Here is an 18,227-nt window from a genome sequence, read left to right as displayed (position 1 = left end):
ATTTATATATTTTGAATATTTATAAAAACAAATTATGCAAGGACACGACCAGGCCAACAATCACTATTACTTAATATTTCACGGTTATTCATGTCAAAAAAATTTAAGTCATAACAAATTAATAATAAGAAAAATTATACCTTGTGAGTCGTGATATGGTTTTGGAATTTAGGTAATATTTTATAGAGTTTATAGGAAGAAATACTCAACATTTCATTAATAAAATTTTTAATGAAAAGTTTATAAGAAGCATTTATTAGATTTTTTTAACAAAATTTTTAAAATTTTATAAAAAAATAAAAGTGAGAAGTATTTTATTAAAGCTTTCTCAATCATTACCTTAAAAATGTCCACGCAAGCAAATACGATACGCTCAAAGAAGAATTTTCTCAGAGCCTAACAAATTAATTTCGATAGACCATTGTTTTGAGTTGGGAGTATGCGGCCCAATTTATAATATGTAGCCCAATTTATTTTGCAAAGCCCAATTAGAGACGATATTTAATTTATTAATTTTACAGAGATGGATCCACCTATTTCATGAAACAAAGATCTCAGTCTTAAAGATTTAATTGCAAAATCCATATCCCTGTTTCCCTTGTCATTCAGTGTACTCTGAAATCTTTCGGTTCTATTTACGATTCGGATCCGAGGTAAAAGAATTCAAAGTAAGATAGGAGATATTAGGGACAAAACCCTAGAATAGGGTTTTGATTTGGTGATCCGAGGTAGAAGAATTCGAAGTAAGAATATCAGATATTAGGGAAAAACACCCTAGAATAGGATTTTGATTTGGTGAGAATGGCATCGAAGAAGAAAGCCTCTGAGGGCATAGCGTTGTTGTCCATGTATGGAGACGAAGACGATGAAATGGAAGGCGCCGAAGAACAGGATGATGATAATCTTCAAGAAGAAATCATCTCTTCCATAGCGTCGGATGTCGTTATGGTGAAAGATGAAGATGATCTTAGTGCCTTTGATCTTGGTGCCTTTGGAAGTGAAAATAGGTCGCAGAAACAGGACGAGCGAGGTCCGAATGCTATTTCTCCTAATAAGCTCTTTAATTATGGTACTTCCTCGGTAACTGCCTCTCCACTGTTCTCTCGCGTGTCGCCTCAGCTGCCGCAACCCACGGTTGGTTGGGATTTGAAATCGGTTCATATCCAAAAGAATCGGCTGACGATTGTGGATTATGGGCACGAGGAGGGGGCAATGTCTCCTGAAGCTGAGGTATATATGTTGTGTTAACATACTGAAGGATGTTGGATTTATTTTATTTTTTTTTCGTTTTGGATTGAACGATTGGTGATTATAGGATGGAGAAATAGTGGCGACTGGTCGAGTGATGTATGGGGAGCAGCTCCAATCTGGTGACGGTGTGTAGTACATCTTGCTTATCATTTTTCTCTTTTGCCTCATCTATTGAATTTAATCATTTACAGGACTGAGTGTTAGTTTTATGATTGTTAGAACTGCCTATGGCACCAATTTTCAGTAACATTAAATAATCAAAGATAGAGATTTTTAGGGAGTGTTTGCAATAGATTGTGCTTTTGTAGAAGCGATTAATTTATAGATTATAAAAAAGTTAAGAAAAATCAAAAGTTGGTAGTGTTTGGAAACAAATGTGAAAATCTAAAAATCAAAGTTTGGTAGTATGTGATAAATAAGTGATTAGAATGATTTTAACAATGATTTTTTTATTATAATTACTTTTGAATAATCATAATCATCACATGACTAGCTTTTGGATTTCAATTAAGGTAAGTATAACCTAACACATAATCTAGGTTTAAAAAACACATAAAAATGAATTTTTTAAGTCAAAAGCTAACAATCAATGTTTTTTAGTGATTACAAACAATCCCTTAATACGATGTAGAATTGGGCATTTAACAACTGTATTTCCATTTCTAATACTTTATGTTATGCGACCTTTGTTATGAGTTATTACATTGGATTCTGTATAACATTAAGCTTGAAAATGGATTGGAAGTTATTTTGGGCTGGAGTTTTCTAAGTTTTTAATTGCTGTTAATTTAGGTGAGTTTTGGGATAGCAGATCTCCGATAAATGCTCGGCTCACAACACCCAATACTCAAGCCATGACACCTCAATTTTTGGATGCAAATGATCAACCTGAATCAGATAGCATGAATTGTGCAATTAATGCATCGGAATCTACAGAGACTGAAGTTGCTGTTATGGTTTCTACTGAAGAGGAGAGGGATATGGATCCATTGGACAAGTTTCTTCCCCCACCTTCAAAGAAGAAGTGCTCAGAGGAATTGCAAGTAAGTCCCTGCTTTTTAGTGAAAGGATTATGATATAACATCTTTTGTCTAGCTTATGTAGAATCTAACTTGCAGGGTATATTTATGTAACTTTTCATTTACTATTATGTGATCCTATCTGTTGGACGCACTAGCTAAAATTCAGAAAAGACTGTCCTCTATCACCGGTTCCTTTCGGAGAACTGCAATTTTACAACTGGCTGTTTTCTTGTGGTGTAATTTATAAATTTAATTGACTTGTATAGGGTAACGATTAACCTTTGATCTGCCCCAAATCATGGATGTTTACTAGGTCTTACTGGCATTGCAAGTTCGATCTAGCTCAAACTTGGTTTTTCATGTTTATCTTATGGGTTCTATGAATTTGGTGCCGATGAAATCAAAGTTAAAATCATTTCAAGATCAATCACTTCGTATATTCGAAACTTCTAGTGGTACTGGTATATGTGTATAAAACCTTGTCTAAAGTAGAACCTCTATTCCATGTAAGTTATTGTACTCCAGCTTTCCCTTGTGCGCAGCCTATTTCTGTAAAATTTGTTACTACAATGGCTCTTTCCAAGTAGCACTTTGTGCTTGGGTGTTGATCTCTTCCATTTCATTTTCAGCTGCTTCACAGATGCAAGGTTTAAAGTTAAAACATAGTTTTAAAGGCTTGCGTCTTAGGCTCTTAGCTCGCGCAGGTGATGGCCACAGCCAGGCATTGCCCATATCCTTGATGCTGCCCTTCCAAAAGGCATGCCCAGCCACTCTTTGGAAAGGTGCGTCAAATAGTTACTGTGGCCCAGTGCAAAATCATCCCATTTCCTGCTGCATGAAAGAGATTAATTTCCAACGTCCATTCTGTGCAGCACTCTTTAGTCTTTATTTGAGGATCTTTTCCTTCCTAACTCAGGTTGTGAGTTCTTTATACATTATTCGAAATCATAACAATCAGCCTTCATACTTGAATTATTAAATCTCCAGTTCCAAAATACTCAAATCCTCCTGCTTTCTCCTGCCGCTAAAGATGAAGAGGGATTTGTGATTCGGTTGATGGAAGTTTTTTCTATTGATACTGCAAATATTTACCAATTTTATTTTAATTTACACAGCTATCTAATAGTTTTAGAAAAATATAATTTTTTTTTTGCTATGTAATGTTAAAGTGAAATTACCTTCGTACATATAAACTATAAAAAGGCATGCTTAGTGCCCCTTATTTGATGATAAGGCTATTAAGGCATGTCCCTCGCCATCCACCTTTCCCCTTGCTGCTCCTTGTGCCATTAATAACTATGATTTGAAAGCCTTCCTGTTGGACACGTAATGGAATATTCATGATAGAAAGATGAAACTATAGCATATTTTGTCAGTCTAACTATGCAGAAGCAATAGATTTGTTATGTTTCAGTTGTATTATTGGTTTCATCTAGCTATGATTTTGTTGCACTCGTGCTATTGTATTTGTCAATACATTCTTCAACCTTTCTACTCTGTTGTTTCAGGAGAAGTTTATCAAGTTTCTTGCACTGAAGAAGACAACTGGAAGAAGTTTCAATGCAGAGGTGCGGAATAAGAAGGAATATCGAAACCCTGACTTCTTGTTGCATGCTGTGACTTACCAAAATATTGATCAGATAGGATCTTGCTTCTGTAAAGATGTTTTTGACCCTCATGGATATGACAAAAGTGACTTCTATGATGAAATAGGTTAGATCCGTTTGTAATTTATTTAGATTTTGATTGCCGTCTAGTGATCTATATTCCCATTTATATTCTAATTTTATTAAATCTAACTGTTTCAGTGATTTGGTTTGATTTGGTTGGTGTATGTCCATTCTAAAAATTTGTCATATTTTTCATGAAGTATCTATTCCATTGTCAACTTTATAGATTGAAATTTTTTAAAATGAACCTTTGTCTTGTTGATTAAGAAGATCCTCTGAAATTGTTATTGAGCTCTGAATACATTCCCTTATATCATTCCCTTCTTTCTGCCTATTGGCGCTTTATTGTCTTTTGAAATATATTTGACATGCCCAAGCTGTGTATGAAGAACTTTCTAAAGTGTTCACCCTGATGTTTTATTGCGGGACTTCGAAGTCAGGTTTATGTTTTCTATCTTTGGTCTTCGAACTGGACATAAATTTTCTTCAACACCCTCGGGACTCTTATCATGTGTAGCATCCTCTTATCGTGTTCCTGAGTTGTATGATTGATTGCTGTCTTGTTTTGAGTCGTGGATTTCTTTTACCCTAACTCTTAGCATAGTATTCTTCATTTTTCGCATTTGTCTTCTGCAAATAGAAGCTGATATTAGGCGGGAGGTGGAAAGGAGGGAACAAGAAAAGAAGAAAACTCAAAGGGTTGACTTTGTCTCTGGAGGAGCACAGCAAATAAATGTTGCTCCTACTCCAAAGATTAACACACCAATTCCAGGTACTTAAGTTCTTGTCAGCTTGTACCATCATCATATCTCCATACAATGGTTTGTTTTTTTTTGAAAATTTATCAAGATTGATACCTTCTTATTTGTTGGTTTTACGCACTTCAGGATTGACCGCGGTTGCTGGTGGTGTGTCTAATATAACACCAGTTGCTGTAGATGTTGCAACTCGAGATGGAAGACATAACAAAAAGTCGAAGTGGGACAAGGTTCACTCATCTTCTTATCATCTGTTAAGCAGATGTATGGGTTATTTCATGATTATTTTTCTCAATGATTTTGGTTTTAGGTGGATGTTGATCAAAAGAATTTTAATCAGTCTGGAGGTCAGGAAACTCTGTCTGCTATTGGTGCTCATGCCGCCCTTATTTCTGCCACCAAAGCTGGTAGTGGATACACTGCTTTTGCGTAAGTTTTAATATGTGAATTTCCTATGACTTCATATCTTTTTCCATTTATCCATGAGGATTAATAATCTTGTCTTATGATGGACTGGACTTGGGGATCTAAAGAAACATTCATGTAGGTGCATATGCATTCCAGATAATGCGAGTCTCAATAATTGGTTTTTAGCTTCCAAACTAATACTAGGTTTTTTGAATTGATAAATTAGTCTATTATCTATCGTGGCAGGCAACAGAGGAGAAAGGAAGCAGAAAATAGGCGATCCAGTGAAAGAAAATTGGAGAAAAGATCATAGTGTCCACTCTTTTGTTACACACCTTTTTCATTCATATTAAGATAGCCGGTTTTGTGCACGTTGAGTGTTCAATGCGCCTGATAGTTTGGGTTATTAAAAATTCAAATTACAGGGTCTATGTCCGTGATCAGTGTTTAGCTTAATAATTTTTTTGAGGAGATCTCTCTAATTTATGGTGATAAAGCCCAACTTGAATCTTGGGAGATTTCAGCTGCTACTGTTTCCTTTTTTTTAATTTTTACCATGAATCTATGATCCGTAGCTGCTATTTTTTGGTGCGGGTAAACATTCTACCGAAATTTTTTTCGGATGAAGAGTTTACCTACGATTTACTTGATTAACAAGGATATTACTACGTTGTGTAATGTGTATGTTCTTGTACGTGGGTCTTTTTTGTTAATTTCTTATCTGGTAAGAAAAAAGATTTGGAAATTTAGATCATGGGCATCATTGCTCCCACTAACCTAACCCTCATCCCGAAGTCTTATAAAAGTCGATAGTATGTCCTCTTGTCTTTTCCCTGTTTGTCTTTAATGATCACGTTTCCACGCATTTGTATATTTTAAGGTGCTCCGCTAGTCTTAATTTCCGTCCTTTATATCGATGCCCATGATTTCGTCTACCGAATGAGAGTTTATGCTACTTTAAGGATGGCTGATTTGGTATTGCTTGAAATGTATTCCAAGGGAGAAAACATTGGTGTATACGAAATTACGATATGTGTGTGTACATGTGAATTTTTTAAATTTTCGATCTACATTTGTCATAATTGTACGTCACCCACCCGCCCCTTGGGAATCTTCTATGTTCTGTTGATGATGGTTAATTAAATACGCAGTCCTCACAAGTCAGAAACTAATCAATGCGACTTCATTCTCAGATGAAATCGGTGGTTGATGGAATATTTGTTTCGAGTCGCAATGAATTTACGTTTCACCAGCGGAGGAGGGTAGGTGAAATTGGCATAAATTTTGAATAAAAACTAGTACAGGTGAGTAAAGAAGAGGCTCTGATATGAAAGCTAGTTGCCCATTAATTCACTGTAAAGAGAGACGTTGTAAGATTTTCCTACTCATGCTATACACTTGAATAGCCAACAATGGCAACATACATAATACACGCATTTCCATTACAATAATTTGTTTCAAGGAAAATAAGACCGTCTTTCGGTAAAAAGTTTTTGGGAGATTACAGGTTATCTACATTTCAATAGTTCCATTTCCTCCCAACCCTCTTCGAAATTTGTACTTGTGCTTTTTGAATGTTCATTTCGAGATAGGAATGAAGGATGTGATAATCAAGTTCATCTAGGGATAAACAAATTTCTCTTTTTCCAATAATTATACATATCTGTAGGGTTGAAGTATCATTTTCAGTATATCTATTACATATATAACATAAGAATTTATGCATAACATTAGATACGTTCATACACCATGCACTTATTTGACTAGATGTAATGAAATTATCAATAGATTCAGATAGGTTAGTTTAGTGTATCAATTGTCTTCCCTCGCAAAAATTTATGATGTCTCGTTGAGCGTGGTGAAGCTATTACGCATAAATAAAGGCCCTGGTTTATAAAATTTTGTAGATCCTATTTAAATATTCTTTTTCTCTCACATCACCATTACTCCACTTTACTACAACTAAGGATATCATTTAAATTATTAGAGTAAAGTGTATTTTTATAGATCTACGATAGTCAAAAACAAATTTAATGTACACATACCTTTTATGTCGATTATTTTAAATTATTGGGATTAATTATTAACTCGCCAATCAACATCCTTTTTGAATGAAAATGATACCTCTTTTCTCACCTTTTCCTTTTTTCTGCTTTTGAGGAATAACCCAAAAAACAAACATAAAATAATAATAAAATCACATCTTTGCAGGTGTAAAATATCATTGAGCAATTTGAACTGTAAAAATAGAAAAACGAACAAGTACAGTACAGAAAGGCAGGAACTAACGGTAACATCTGGTTTGGCAGTGCCTACAGGGGCAATCTCGGAATTTAGAAAAGTTAACGGAACATTCACAATCAAATAAAGCAAAAAAGAAGCAAAGAACACTAAGCAGGAGTTTAGAGTGGCTTTCAGCTCAATCAGCTGCTTTCTTTTCTCTCCAAACAAATCTTTCTAACTGCATATACATTTATATATACATATATATATATACAGTCACTGTGTCTAATCACATTGACTTAGTTTCTCTCCATCACTTCCACCGCTTTACCTTTTTTCCCGGTTTTCCTTTTTCTTGTCTTGGATATCCTTTTTGCTTTTTACCCATCCAATCTAATTGCATATTTGTTAATTAGCAGATTGACACTCCATTGCTTTGAAGAAATACATATTTTCTCACATTTGTTCTTGCTTTTAATGCGTTTTTGGAACGTCCCATTTGGAAACTTAATTGAGAGCGAAAAGCAGGGTGGTGTAAGTTGTGTTTAGCAATGGATGCTCCAAAACCAGAGGAAATAAGTCATCCTCCAATGGACCAACTCCAAGGCTTAGAGTATTGCATAGATTCTAATCCTTCTTGGGGTATATTCAAGTTTTGATCTTGAGTTAGATCATGGATTATTTCCTTTCATTTCCCTTTTTAATTATTTTAAACTTGACTTTTGTGTGTGTAAAATATAGTCGAGGCAATATCGATGGGATTTCAGCACTATATCTTGGCATTAGGTACCGCGGTGATGATTCCTTCCTTTCTTGTTCCTTTGATGGGTGGAACTGACGTAAGTGACTCTCTTAACTTTGACCTTAAGGTTTATCTTTGTTGTTTTAAGTTGGTTCTTAGATATTCGACAAGAAAATGTGAATAGCTAGCCACTTTTTGTAAGAGATTGCATGCTTTATGCATTTTCTCAGTGGCGAATGTATGTATTTGTTTCCGGAATGGATATTCGACATTTATGATTTAACTCAATTTGAAATTTTTTAACCAGGGTGATAAAGTAAGGGTATTTCAAACTTTGCTATTTGTTGGAGGAATAAATACACTGCTGCAAACATTATTTGGAACCAGGCTACCTGCTGTTATTGGCGGCTCATGGGCATTCATGGTTCCCATAATTTCAATCATTCACGACCCATCCTTACAAAGAATCCCAGACCCTCATATGGTATGCTGCGTTTCTTGAAATCTCAGTTCCAACCGGATTGTTGTTGGTCGTAATTTTTTTAGAGCTATTTTTTTTCCATGCAAAGATGTAACTTAATGGGTCTTTATGATATTCCTTTAGTTTCTATCGAAAAGAACAATCTACAATCTAGCCTCTTGGTTTTCTCTTTATTCTTTAACGTTATTTGGGATGGGTTAAAGAATCCTTCTAAGCACTTATCATCTATTACCATATCCCTTGTTCAAGTGTAAAAGTTCAATCTTTAAGTTTTAAATGAAACAAAGTGTCTTTATGCAAATTTAATTTCCTCTTTGGTAGACTTTCTAACTAGTCATCTCTAAAAAATACCGGTGATCGATTGTTTTCCACGTGTAGAGATTTCTCAATACCATGCGAGCCATTCAAGGAGCATTGATAGTAGCATCAAGTGTACAGATTATTTTGGGCTATAGTCAGCTGTGGGCTATATGCTCCAGGTATGATATAGCTTCTACTCAGATAAAGCATTGTACTTTATCTTAATGCAGACGTTATATCAACAGAGAGCATGATTTCATCTGCAAATTAAGTATATGAAAGGCATTTATTCCAGGTTTTTTAGTCCGCTTGGAATGGTTCCGGTGATTTCTCTTGTGGGCTTCGGTCTGCTTGATAGAGGCTTCCCAGTGGTATGTTGAAATTTCAATTTCAAATACTGAATCAAATGGCCATTTCTTTGCATTGACAAGGTTGATGTATGCAGAAATTGTGCCTTCCTTTAATTATATGTTGTTCTGATGCAATACTCTCAGGCTGGACGATGCGTGGAAATTGGCATTCCAATGTTCATCTTATTTGTTGCCTTCTCTCAGGTGTCATTTACTAATCTTACATGTATCTGAAAGTTAAATTTGCGTTCAACGTTTTTTCTGAAAGTTCGAATTTGTGCAACTACAAATGGATAAATCACTTAGAATTATAGGCTAATGTATTCTTTCATTATATCTCTCAGTACATGAAGAATTTTCGAGCAAAACAATACCCTGTACTGGAGCGATTTGCTCTTCTGATCTCCGTCACCGTCATATGGGCTTATGCACACCTGCTGACAGCCAGTGGAGCATACAAGCATCGACCAGAATTAACTCAGATAAATTGCCGAACCGATAAAGCAAACCTCATTTCTTCTGCCCCATGGTTAACATCTGTCAACTCGTTCTGCTGTAGAATCAACCTATTTTCATTTGCTTGTCCTGTCCATGAAATTAGATTTCCTGGGAGCATTACTATTTACTCACGACCTATTAATTTTTCGAATAGGATTAAAATCTCGTATCCACTGCAGTGGGGTGCACCTACCTTTGATGCTGGTCATTCATTTGGAATGATGTCTGCTGTACTGGTCTCCTTGATTGAGGTGTAACTTCTACATCTCTAATATTTTTTAATTCCATTAGAGTGATTGATTTAGTTTCCTTTTTCTGCAGTCAACTGGAGCTTACAAGGCAGCAGCTCGTTTGGCAAGTGCAACACCGCCTCCCGCTCATGTTCTTAGTCGTGGAATTGGTTGGCAGGTCTGTTTTATTTTTTGCCTTTTACTTGGTGCCACAATTATGAAGTGTTTGTTGAAGCAAATATCTCTCGAAACAAATTTAAGACTTTAAATATACAGGGCATTGGAATCCTGTTTGATGGGTTGTTTGGAACTGGTACTGGATCCACTGTTTCTGTGTAAGTGGCTTAGGTTTATTCACTGCTTTGTCTTCTCTTGTTTTAACAAGTAATCAGTAATTATTTCTATGGAAACAGGGAAAATATTGGACTTCTTGGAAGCACCCGTGTTGGCAGTCGTAGAGTAATCCAAATTTCAGCTGGCTTCATGATATTCTTCTCAATCATGGGTAACAAAACATACTGCCAGGAATTCGAAAATCACACTTTTGTTGTTTTTTTTTTCATGATTTTTTAAAAAAAAATTATATGCAGGGAAATTCGGGGCATTGTTTGCCTCAATACCTTTCTCAGTGTTTGCAGCAATATATTGTGTTATGTTCGGTACAGTAGGTCAGTAATCCAGATTTCTTTGCTTGAAACCTTGTTTCGCATCATTGCCCTTGTTTATGATTCCTTATCACTATTTCAGCTTCGGTGGGATTGTCGTTTTTGCAATTCACAAACATGAATTCAATGAGAAACCTCTTCATCACTGGTGTATCCCTCTTCCTCGGTTTGTCTATCCCAGAATACTTCAGGGAATACACTACTGCTGCTCTTCATGGTCCTGCACATACCAATGCTGGATGGGTGAGTTGACACAAATATATTATTATTCTGTTTTGTTATCACTTGCTTCTAACTCCCATTTATTCGTATTTTGCATGTTCTTCTGCAGTTCAATGATTTTCTTAACACGATTTTCTTGTCCTCCCCTACCGTTGCCTTAATCGTGGCTGTATTCTTGGACAACACACTAGACTATAAGGATAGTGCTAAGGACCGAGGGATGCCCTGGTGGGTGAAGTTCAGGACATTCAAAGGAGACAGTCGAAACGAAGAGTTTTACACCCTTCCATTTAATCTGAACCGGTTTTTCCCTCCATCATGAATTAACAACATATCCTGGTAGAATCTGATAGAGGAATGTTATCAGGGTGTGTGCTGAGAAGGATATTGTGAGTGAGTCCACATGTTTCGACTCATAATTAGATTGTGACAGATTAGTCTCCTCTGTCATTATTTTTTAATTTATTTGAGTTGACATATCTTGGGTTATTCAATTTTAATCCAATAAAAATGTTTCACAAAACTTCGAGTTTTGCAGAAAATTTCAGCTTTCTAATGGTTCCAACAGTGAATCAAGAAAAAAGGAGTTGCACGGAACTTTGCTCATTAATTAAAATTGAAAGAGAGGAACATTTGTTACATATAAAGTTTTATGTTACAGACCAGTGGTATTCACAGTCTCATGTTCGAGCTGCTTTCAATAGCAGCTCTACAAACACACACAAAAAACGCAAAGAGGAAGATATGTTTTTAAGCCTCAACGATATGTTTCACTGATTCTTACCGGAATGTGTGAGGAAGTCCCAGTTAAACCGACGTAAACTGAAGTTTGCATTTTCTTTAGTTCTGCGATGACATCTTTCATGTTCATCCGTTCGCCAGGCGATTCTGCCACACAATTCAAGGCTAATTCCAGGACATCAGTAACACATCTCAATTTCTTGTTCAAATTTTCTTCCATTGGTCTTGTTAAATCGGCATCAATAACTTGGCTTAGTGCATTAGACTGTGAATTCTTTACCCACTTCTTGAGGTTAAGGTCTCCATCAAACATCTCATCGCTAGGCCGTTTTCTTGTGAAAGTTTCCAACAGCAGGACGCCGTAACTATACACATCACATCTTGTGGAAACCGAACCTTCCGATCCATACTCTGAAAATTACAAATTCGAACAAATCATTAGCAAAATGATGAGCGGAAAGTGAGAAAGAACAAGTAAAGGTTGAGTATTGCCTGGAGCCATGTAACCCAGTGTTGCTAAGGTCCTGGTGTGTGTCATGCTCTCATCTCCGCCCAAAAATTTAGCAATACCAAAATCACTCACATGGGCGACCATGTTTTCATCTATGAGAACATTGCTAGGCTTCAAGTCACAGTGAACCACCGGTGTGGAGTAACCGTGGTGAAGATATTCCAACGCACTAGCCACGTCGATCATTATGTTCAATCTTTGAGTTATATTCAAGAAATATCCATCAGAATGCAGCCACTTTTCCAGACTCCCATTGGGCATGTATTCGAGCACTAAGGCCCTGAAATCCTGGTTGGAGCAACTGCTGATTACCTTCGTGAGATTTCTATGGCGAAGATTGCGAAGTACTTCACATTCAACATCAAAGGTCTTCAAAGCACCTTCTAATTCCATGTTAAATACCTTTATGGCCAATATCGTCCCGTCTCTCAGAACACCTTTATAAACAGAACCAAAACTTCCCTTACCCAGAAAATTGTCGTCACTATATCCATTTGTTGCCTGTAAAAGATCTTGGTAGGAAATTCTTGGTGGTCTTTCCGTAGAAGATATATCTGATACATTTGGAGGCCTGGATTTTCTTCGGTATTTAATCAGTATCAAGGTGGAGATGACGGCTGACACTAATACCACAATTCCTAGAAGAATGAATACTACTCGAAGTACCTTTTTTGGTTTTGATTCTCGACAGGGTGACACATTATATCTCGGTGGACCACATAATCCACTGTTGAACATAAAAGATTCACTTGTAAAGTTATGAAAAGGACCATCAGTAGGAATCTCTCCTGATAACTGATTGAAAGAAACATTCAAGTACACAAGAAGCTTTAGTGCTTCTAAAGACTTTGGAATTGCACCAGAGATGTTATTGTAGGAAAGGTCTAGGGAAACCAAACTCGACATGTTACCCATCGTGTCAGGAATGGATCCTCGAAATCTATTATGAGCCAGAGAAAGATCTATCAAGCTTCGCAAATCTCCGAGTGTGGCGGGAATAACATCTGACAGTTGGTTCATTGACACATTAATTGCCGTGGCCACTTTCAGATTTCCTATTCGAGGAGAGATAGAACCAGTGAAGGAATTTGAGGAAATGTCAAGTGTGAGAAGATCTTGCAACTCCCATATGCTAGCAGGTATATCCCAAGTCAAGTTATTGTAACTGAGGTCTATGTCCCTTAAATAAGATGCATTTCCCAAGCATCCTGGAATTGAGCCTGTAAGTACATTTTGGTTCAAGTACAATGCTCCCATATTCTTTAATTTGCATAGGCCACTTGGAATGTATCCTCGTATTTGATTGTTACCCAGAGATAATCGCTGAAGGTTCCATAAACCATCGAGTGTTTCTGGAATAAATCCAGTCAACTCATTTCCATAAAGATACAATGCTTGCAATCCACTCAAGTTACCGATTTCATTCGGAATCTGGCCCGTAATTTTGCAATAAGAAGCATAAACAGTGTGCAGGGAAGAAGATAGATTTCCCACAGAAGAAGGAAGAATGGCATTTAGTGGATTGTAACTGATAGCCAATTCAGTTAAGTGCCTGCAATTCGTCAAGGAGTGGAGAAAGCTCAATTCAGGAGATGTAGATTCACTTGTAAAGTTGTTCGTTTCCAAGTTCAGGACTTGTAGGGATCTCAGATTCCCGAGAGAATTTGGGATTGGGCCGGTGAATTTGTTGACAGAAAGGTCTAATCTTGTCAGCTCAGAGCAGTTTGAGATAGAATTCGGGAGAACTCCATCAAAGCTGTTGTTACCAAGGTAAAGCTCTACAAGATTTGGAAGAAGATAACCAATATTTGATGGGAGTTTTCCTGAAAGGTAGTTTCCAGTCAGTGAAATCAATACCAAAGTGGAAATGTTGAATATATCTGAAGGTATGGAACCGCTTAATCCATTAGTTCCCAAGTCCAGAGCGGCTAATTCCTTGAGTTCACTAAACCTTTGAGGTATCACACCTGTAAATACAAAACAAGCTGTAGAAGTCAAGAAAGAGGGAAGAAATTTCTAGGGAAAAAAAGGAAAATATATACATTTACAATTTTTGTACCGGTGAAGTGGTTCTTGCCAAGATAAAGTTCCATAAGCGTGGTGAGATTCCCAAATTCTTCTGTTAAACTTCCCTCGAGATTATTTTGCGCCAGTGACAAACGCAATAACGAAGTGATGTTGAATAGGCTGGACGGAATGGAGCCACTAAGAAGGTTGTTTTCCACGGCAAAGAACTGGAGATTACCAAGTTTACCTATCTCGGATGGAATTGGGCCTGAAAAATTCGAATGTGAAGTTGATAAAACAATTTTTACATCATGTCCGACATGATTTGCAACTAATGAGTATAGGATCTTGGACTAATGGAATTAGGCTTTTACATGAATATATAGTTTGGCAACACATTTATTTGAAATTTGAAACACAGCACTACAATGACATATGCATTGATTGCAAAAATATAATGTAAGGTCGTACCTGTGAACTTGTTGAAGCCAAGATACAATACATCCAACATCTCTAGATTCACGATTTCGGGTGGTATGGTTCCATTAAAGTTATTATTGGACAATGACAGGGTTTGAAGCTGAGAACACGCAGAAATAGTGGATGGAATTTGGCCATGAATATCATTGAAAGATAGGTAAAGTCCTTGAAGTGATGGAAGTTGAAGGCACATGTCATTTGGAAGAAAACCAGACAAGCTATTTTGTGAGAAGGATATAAGTGCTAGTGTTGAGATATTGAAGATGCTGAGTGGTATAGAACCCGTAAGGTTGTTATTTTCCAGATTCAACCAATTCAGATTATGCAGATTTCCTATGCCTTCTGGTATGATCCCTTGAATTGAATTTTGAGACAGAATCAAAGTCTCTAAACTCGACAAGTTCACGAGTGAAGATGGGATGTAACCCGAAAGATGGTTACCTTCTATGCTCAAAGCCTTGAGTTGACGAAGATTGCTTATGGATTCAGGAAGTTCACCTTGAATAAAATTAAATGCCATGTCCAATGTGTCGAGCTTTGTTTCATTATTAGAATTAAATGAGCCAAGGAATAAGCTCAAACCAGTGAAGCTGTTGTTTCTGAGAGACAGGTACTGAAGTCGAGGCAAGAAACCGAAAAAGAATGGAACTTCCCCGGTGAAATTGTTGTAACCCAATCGGATGAATCTCAATCTTCGAAGACGAGACAAATCACTGGGCAGAATCCCTCTGAGATAGTTGCTTCGCATGTCTAAGGAAACAAGAAACGAGAGGTTTCCGAATTCTGGAGGGATGGTTCCCGTAAGACCCAAACTTGAAACATTCAGTGCAGTTATTCTTTGATGGCGAGCGCCACAAGTAACTCCAATCCAGTCACAAACTGAAGATGAGACGGTCCAGTTCTCCTTCAGGATGCCATAAGGGTCGCGAGTTTTCAAGGCAAGAAGAGCTGATTGATCAGTAGTGATGTTGGTCCCTGCAGCAGTGGCCGAGTTAACCAGTAAGTACACTGCAGCGAGATGAATAAAGTGGAAACTTGTCGCCATAATTTAGAGATGTTGGTATGATGAATGTTTACATGGCGCATGAACAAAAAATAAATATGTGTGATGCAGAGCAGGGCGTTTCTTGGTGGAAGTCTTCTCACGACATCTCTCGTCAACGAGCGAGTCAAGTCAATGGTGAAGACTTAAAAGCAGATATACACATTTGAGACTTCATTAAAAAAATAAAATAAAATAAAATAAAATAAAAGATATAGTGGACTGGAGTGTAATCAATATTTTTTTAAAGTTTAATAAATAACACACCCAAATTTATGTTAATACAATTTTAAAATTGTATGTAACAAATAATACCATCATCATAATTTTTTAAAAAATATTATATAATAAAATAATATTTTGTATAAGAAATGTCAATCGTGAAATTAAACTTTTATATATATTAGTGGGCTCCGAGGCCCGAAACGCTGGAAGGCCCAAATCATGTGATGTTCAGTGTTGAGCTTCAAAGTCTATCTTCCATATCCATAGGCTTAAAAGGTGAAAATGTACCTCAATTGAAATTGCGGGCCTTTTCATGATGAGGGCCTGGGTCAAATTCTTAATGGAGGCCCAAGTTTTGTGATGTTAAATGTCGAACTTCAAAGTTCAAAGTACTTTGAGCAGGTTTTCTGTTTTCTTATTCCCCCAATCGTTTTGCTTTTCAAATTGATTGGTGGGGGTGCTAGATTTTTGATCTGATGATAACTAATGATTAATCCTTATGTTTTTCTTTTTTGGAAGAGGAGATAATTTCCATGGCAAAGCGAAAGAGAACGAAAAAATGCTATGCAATCTGTGACTTGTGAGCAACAGGAACAATGATGATCAAGAGGGGATCGCAGTAGAAAAGAAAGACAGAGCATATCGAGATCATGAAGGTATTGCATTTCACCCGTATAATTCCTTGATCCTTATTTTGATATCAAAATTCAATGATTTCTCACAAAGCGCTGATTTTGCTTTGGGCTGCTGAAGATATATATATATATATATATATTTTTTTTTTTACAAATTTCTTCAAAGAGTTGGTTTGAACCTTTAGGATTGCTATTCTCTTCGCTTTCTGAGGTGATCCTGAATCTTACTTGCGTTGGTTGTCCATGTTTGGATGCTGTAGTTTAACCAGGAGTAGGTGGGGAGCAATCAAAGTTTTACAAGTTGTGCCATCGTTATTTCTCCTAAAATAATGACATTTAATAATTTTATTAAGACAGACAAATTTTTATCATATATAAATATTCTCTCATTGCTGTTAGTTGTGGCTGCATTCATAGATATGAAATAATCTATTTTGAACTATAATTTTCAAGTCTCTCTGAAAAGTGTGCTTTTAGATATGAAATTCTGATACTTGGGATTAATGGATTTTAGTTGTAAAACTTTGTTATACACATGACTCCATCAGAAACTATGTGTGTCATAAATATACAGGGCATTGGAATCCTGTTTGATGGGTTGTTTGGAACTGGTACTGGATCCACAGTTTCTGTGTAAGTGGTTTAGGCTTTATTCACTGCTTTGTCTTCTCTTGTTTTAACAAGAATTCAGTAATTATTTCTATGGAAACAGGGAAAATATTAGACTTCTTGGAAGCACCCGGTGTTGGCAGTCGTAGAGTAGTCCAAATTTCAGCTGGCTTCATGATATTCTTCTCTATCATTGGGTAACAAAACATACTGCCAAGAATTCGAAAATCACAGTCGGTGTTTTTTTTTCATGATTTTTTTAAAAAAAATTATGTGCAGGGAAATTCGGTGCATTGTTTGCATCAATACCTTTCTCAGTGTTTGCAGCAATATGTTGTGTTATATACGGTACAGTAGGTCAGTAATCCAGGTTTCTTTGCTTGAAACAAAAAACTTTGTTTCGCATCATACCCCTTGTTTATGATTCCTTATCACTATTTCAGCTTCGGTGGGATTGTCGTTTTTGCAATTCACAAACATGAATTCAATGAGAAACCTCTTCATCATTGGTGTATCCCTCTTCCTCGGTTTGTCTATCCCAGAATACTACAGGGAATACACTACTGCTGCTCTTCATGGTCCTGCACATACCAATGCTGGATGGGTGAGTTGACACAATATATATTATTATTCTGTTTTGTTATCACATGCTTCTAACTCCCATTTATTCGTATTTTGCATGTTCTTCTGCAGTTCAATGATTTCCTTAACACGATTTTCTTGTCCTCCCCTACAGTTGCTGTAATCGTGGCTGTATTCTTGGACAACACATTAAACTATAAGGATAGTGCTAAGGACCGAGGGATGCCCTGGTGGGTGAAGTTCAGGACATTCAAAGGAGACAGTCGAAACGAAGAGTTTTACACCCTTCCATTTAATCTGAACCGGTTTTCCCTCCATCATGAATTAACAACATATCCTGGTAGAATCTGAAAGAGAAATGTTACCAGGATTGTGAGTCCACATGTTTCGACTCGTGTGTAGATTGTGACAGATTAGCCTCCTCTGTCCTCTGTCATTATTTTTTAATTTATTTGAGTGGATCTACCTTGGGTTATTCAATTTTTTAATCCAATAAAAAAAATTTCCCAAGTTTGCAGGAAATCTCAGCCTCTTCTGGCATTCCCTCTGTGAATGAAGAAATAGAACTTAAGTCG

The 18,227-nt window shown here is 36.6% G+C and overlaps 3 protein-coding genes across 8 annotated transcripts; 2 read left to right on the top strand and 1 right to left on the bottom strand.

Moving 5' to 3' along the window:
• Positions 1–558: 558 nt before the first annotated feature.
• Positions 559–6,440, top strand: LOC140866040 (uncharacterized). Of its 2 annotated transcripts, none has more exons than XM_073270904.1 (8): positions 559–1,230; positions 1,316–1,376; positions 2,044–2,294; positions 3,782–3,986; positions 4,584–4,715; positions 4,831–4,931; positions 5,012–5,130; positions 6,303–6,440. In XM_073270904.1, exons 1-8 carry the CDS (start codon positions 802–804, stop codon positions 6,304–6,306), a joined length of 1,302 nt encoding a protein of 433 aa, XP_073127005.1. In that variant the 5' UTR covers positions 559–801; the 3' UTR covers positions 6,307–6,440. The 2 variants fall into 2 exon arrangements, with proteins under 2 accessions (XP_073127005.1, XP_073127004.1); XM_073270903.1 differs by lacking the exon at positions 6,303–6,440 and adding an exon at positions 5,356–6,179 and having other exon boundaries at positions 561–1,230.
• LOC140866039 (nucleobase-ascorbate transporter 2) lies at positions 6,395–18,215 on the top strand. 4 transcript variants are annotated; one of them, XM_073270900.1, is made up of 14 exons: positions 6,395–6,413; positions 7,752–7,974; positions 8,074–8,171; positions 8,382–8,558; positions 8,934–9,034; positions 9,151–9,226; positions 9,350–9,409; positions 9,550–9,954; positions 10,025–10,111; positions 10,210–10,268; positions 10,347–10,438; positions 10,524–10,601; positions 10,681–10,841; positions 10,930–11,293. In XM_073270900.1, exons 2-14 carry the CDS (start codon positions 7,884–7,886, stop codon positions 11,140–11,142), a joined length of 1,698 nt encoding a protein of 565 aa, XP_073127001.1. In that variant the 5' UTR covers positions 6,395–6,413; positions 7,752–7,883; the 3' UTR covers positions 11,143–11,293. The 4 variants fall into 4 exon arrangements, with proteins under 4 accessions (XP_073127001.1, XP_073127000.1, XP_073127003.1 ...); XM_073270899.1 differs by lacking the exon at positions 6,395–6,413 and adding an exon at positions 6,484–6,616; XM_073270902.1 differs by lacking the exons at positions 6,395–6,413; positions 10,524–10,601; positions 10,681–10,841; positions 10,930–11,293 and adding exons at positions 17,350–17,427; positions 17,514–17,674; positions 17,807–18,215 and having other exon boundaries at positions 7,839–7,974; positions 9,550–9,734; positions 9,858–9,954.
• Positions 10,610–15,631, bottom strand: LOC140866037 (uncharacterized). 2 transcript variants are annotated; one of them, XM_073270897.1, is made up of 5 exons: positions 14,551–15,631; positions 14,132–14,347; positions 12,054–14,039; positions 11,605–11,972; positions 10,610–10,818 (listed from the first exon to the last, which is right to left on the bottom strand). In XM_073270897.1, the coding sequence occupies exons 1-5, from the start codon at positions 15,602–15,604 to the stop codon at positions 10,798–10,800; spliced, it is 3,645 nt and encodes a 1,214-aa protein (XP_073126998.1). In that variant the 5' UTR covers positions 15,605–15,631; the 3' UTR covers positions 10,610–10,797. The 2 variants fall into 2 exon arrangements, with proteins under 2 accessions (XP_073126998.1, XP_073126997.1); XM_073270896.1 differs by lacking the exon at positions 10,610–10,818 and having other exon boundaries at positions 11,419–11,972.
• Positions 18,216–18,227: the final 12 nt, after the last annotated feature.

Source organism: Henckelia pumila, chromosome 4, assembly GCF_033568475.1.
Source record: "Henckelia pumila isolate YLH828 chromosome 4, ASM3356847v2, whole genome shotgun sequence".
NCBI classification, from domain to species: Eukaryota; Viridiplantae; Streptophyta; class Magnoliopsida; order Lamiales; family Gesneriaceae; genus Henckelia; species Henckelia pumila.
The sequence above is the reverse complement of the archived record's forward strand: the minus strand, read 5'-3'. Positions and strand labels throughout refer to the sequence as shown.

Bases quoted from the DNA above. Each gene is read 5' to 3' on its own strand.
- LOC140866037 (XM_073270896.1), bottom strand. From the start codon at position 15,604: ATGGCGACAAGTTTCCACTTTATTCATCTCGCTGCAGTGTACTTACTG. The intron at 14,348-14,550 runs GTACGACCTTAC...CGAATTTTTCAG, and splicing joins TGGCTTCAACAAGTTCACAG to GCCCAATTCCATCCGAGATA. The intron at 11,973-12,053 runs GCAATACTCAAC...TGTAATTTTCAG, and splicing joins ACTGGGTTACATGGCTCCAG to AGTATGGATCGGAAGGTTCG.
- LOC140866039 (XM_073270900.1), top strand. From the start codon at position 7,884: ATGGATGCTCCAAAACCAGAGGAAATAAGTCATCCTCCAATGGACCAA. The intron at 8,172-8,381 runs GTAAGTGACTCT...TTTTTTAACCAG, and splicing joins CTTTGATGGGTGGAACTGAC to GGTGATAAAGTAAGGGTATT. The intron at 10,842-10,929 runs GTGAGTTGACAC...GTTCTTCTGCAG, and splicing joins CACATACCAATGCTGGATGG to TTCAATGATTTTCTTAACAC.
- LOC140866040 (XM_073270903.1), top strand. From the start codon at position 802: ATGGCATCGAAGAAGAAAGCCTCTGAGGGCATAGCGTTGTTGTCCATG. The intron at 2,295-3,781 runs GTAAGTCCCTGC...CTGTTGTTTCAG, and splicing joins AGTGCTCAGAGGAATTGCAA to GAGAAGTTTATCAAGTTTCT. The intron at 5,131-5,355 runs GTAAGTTTTAAT...CTATCGTGGCAG, and splicing joins AGTGGATACACTGCTTTTGC to GCAACAGAGGAGAAAGGAAG.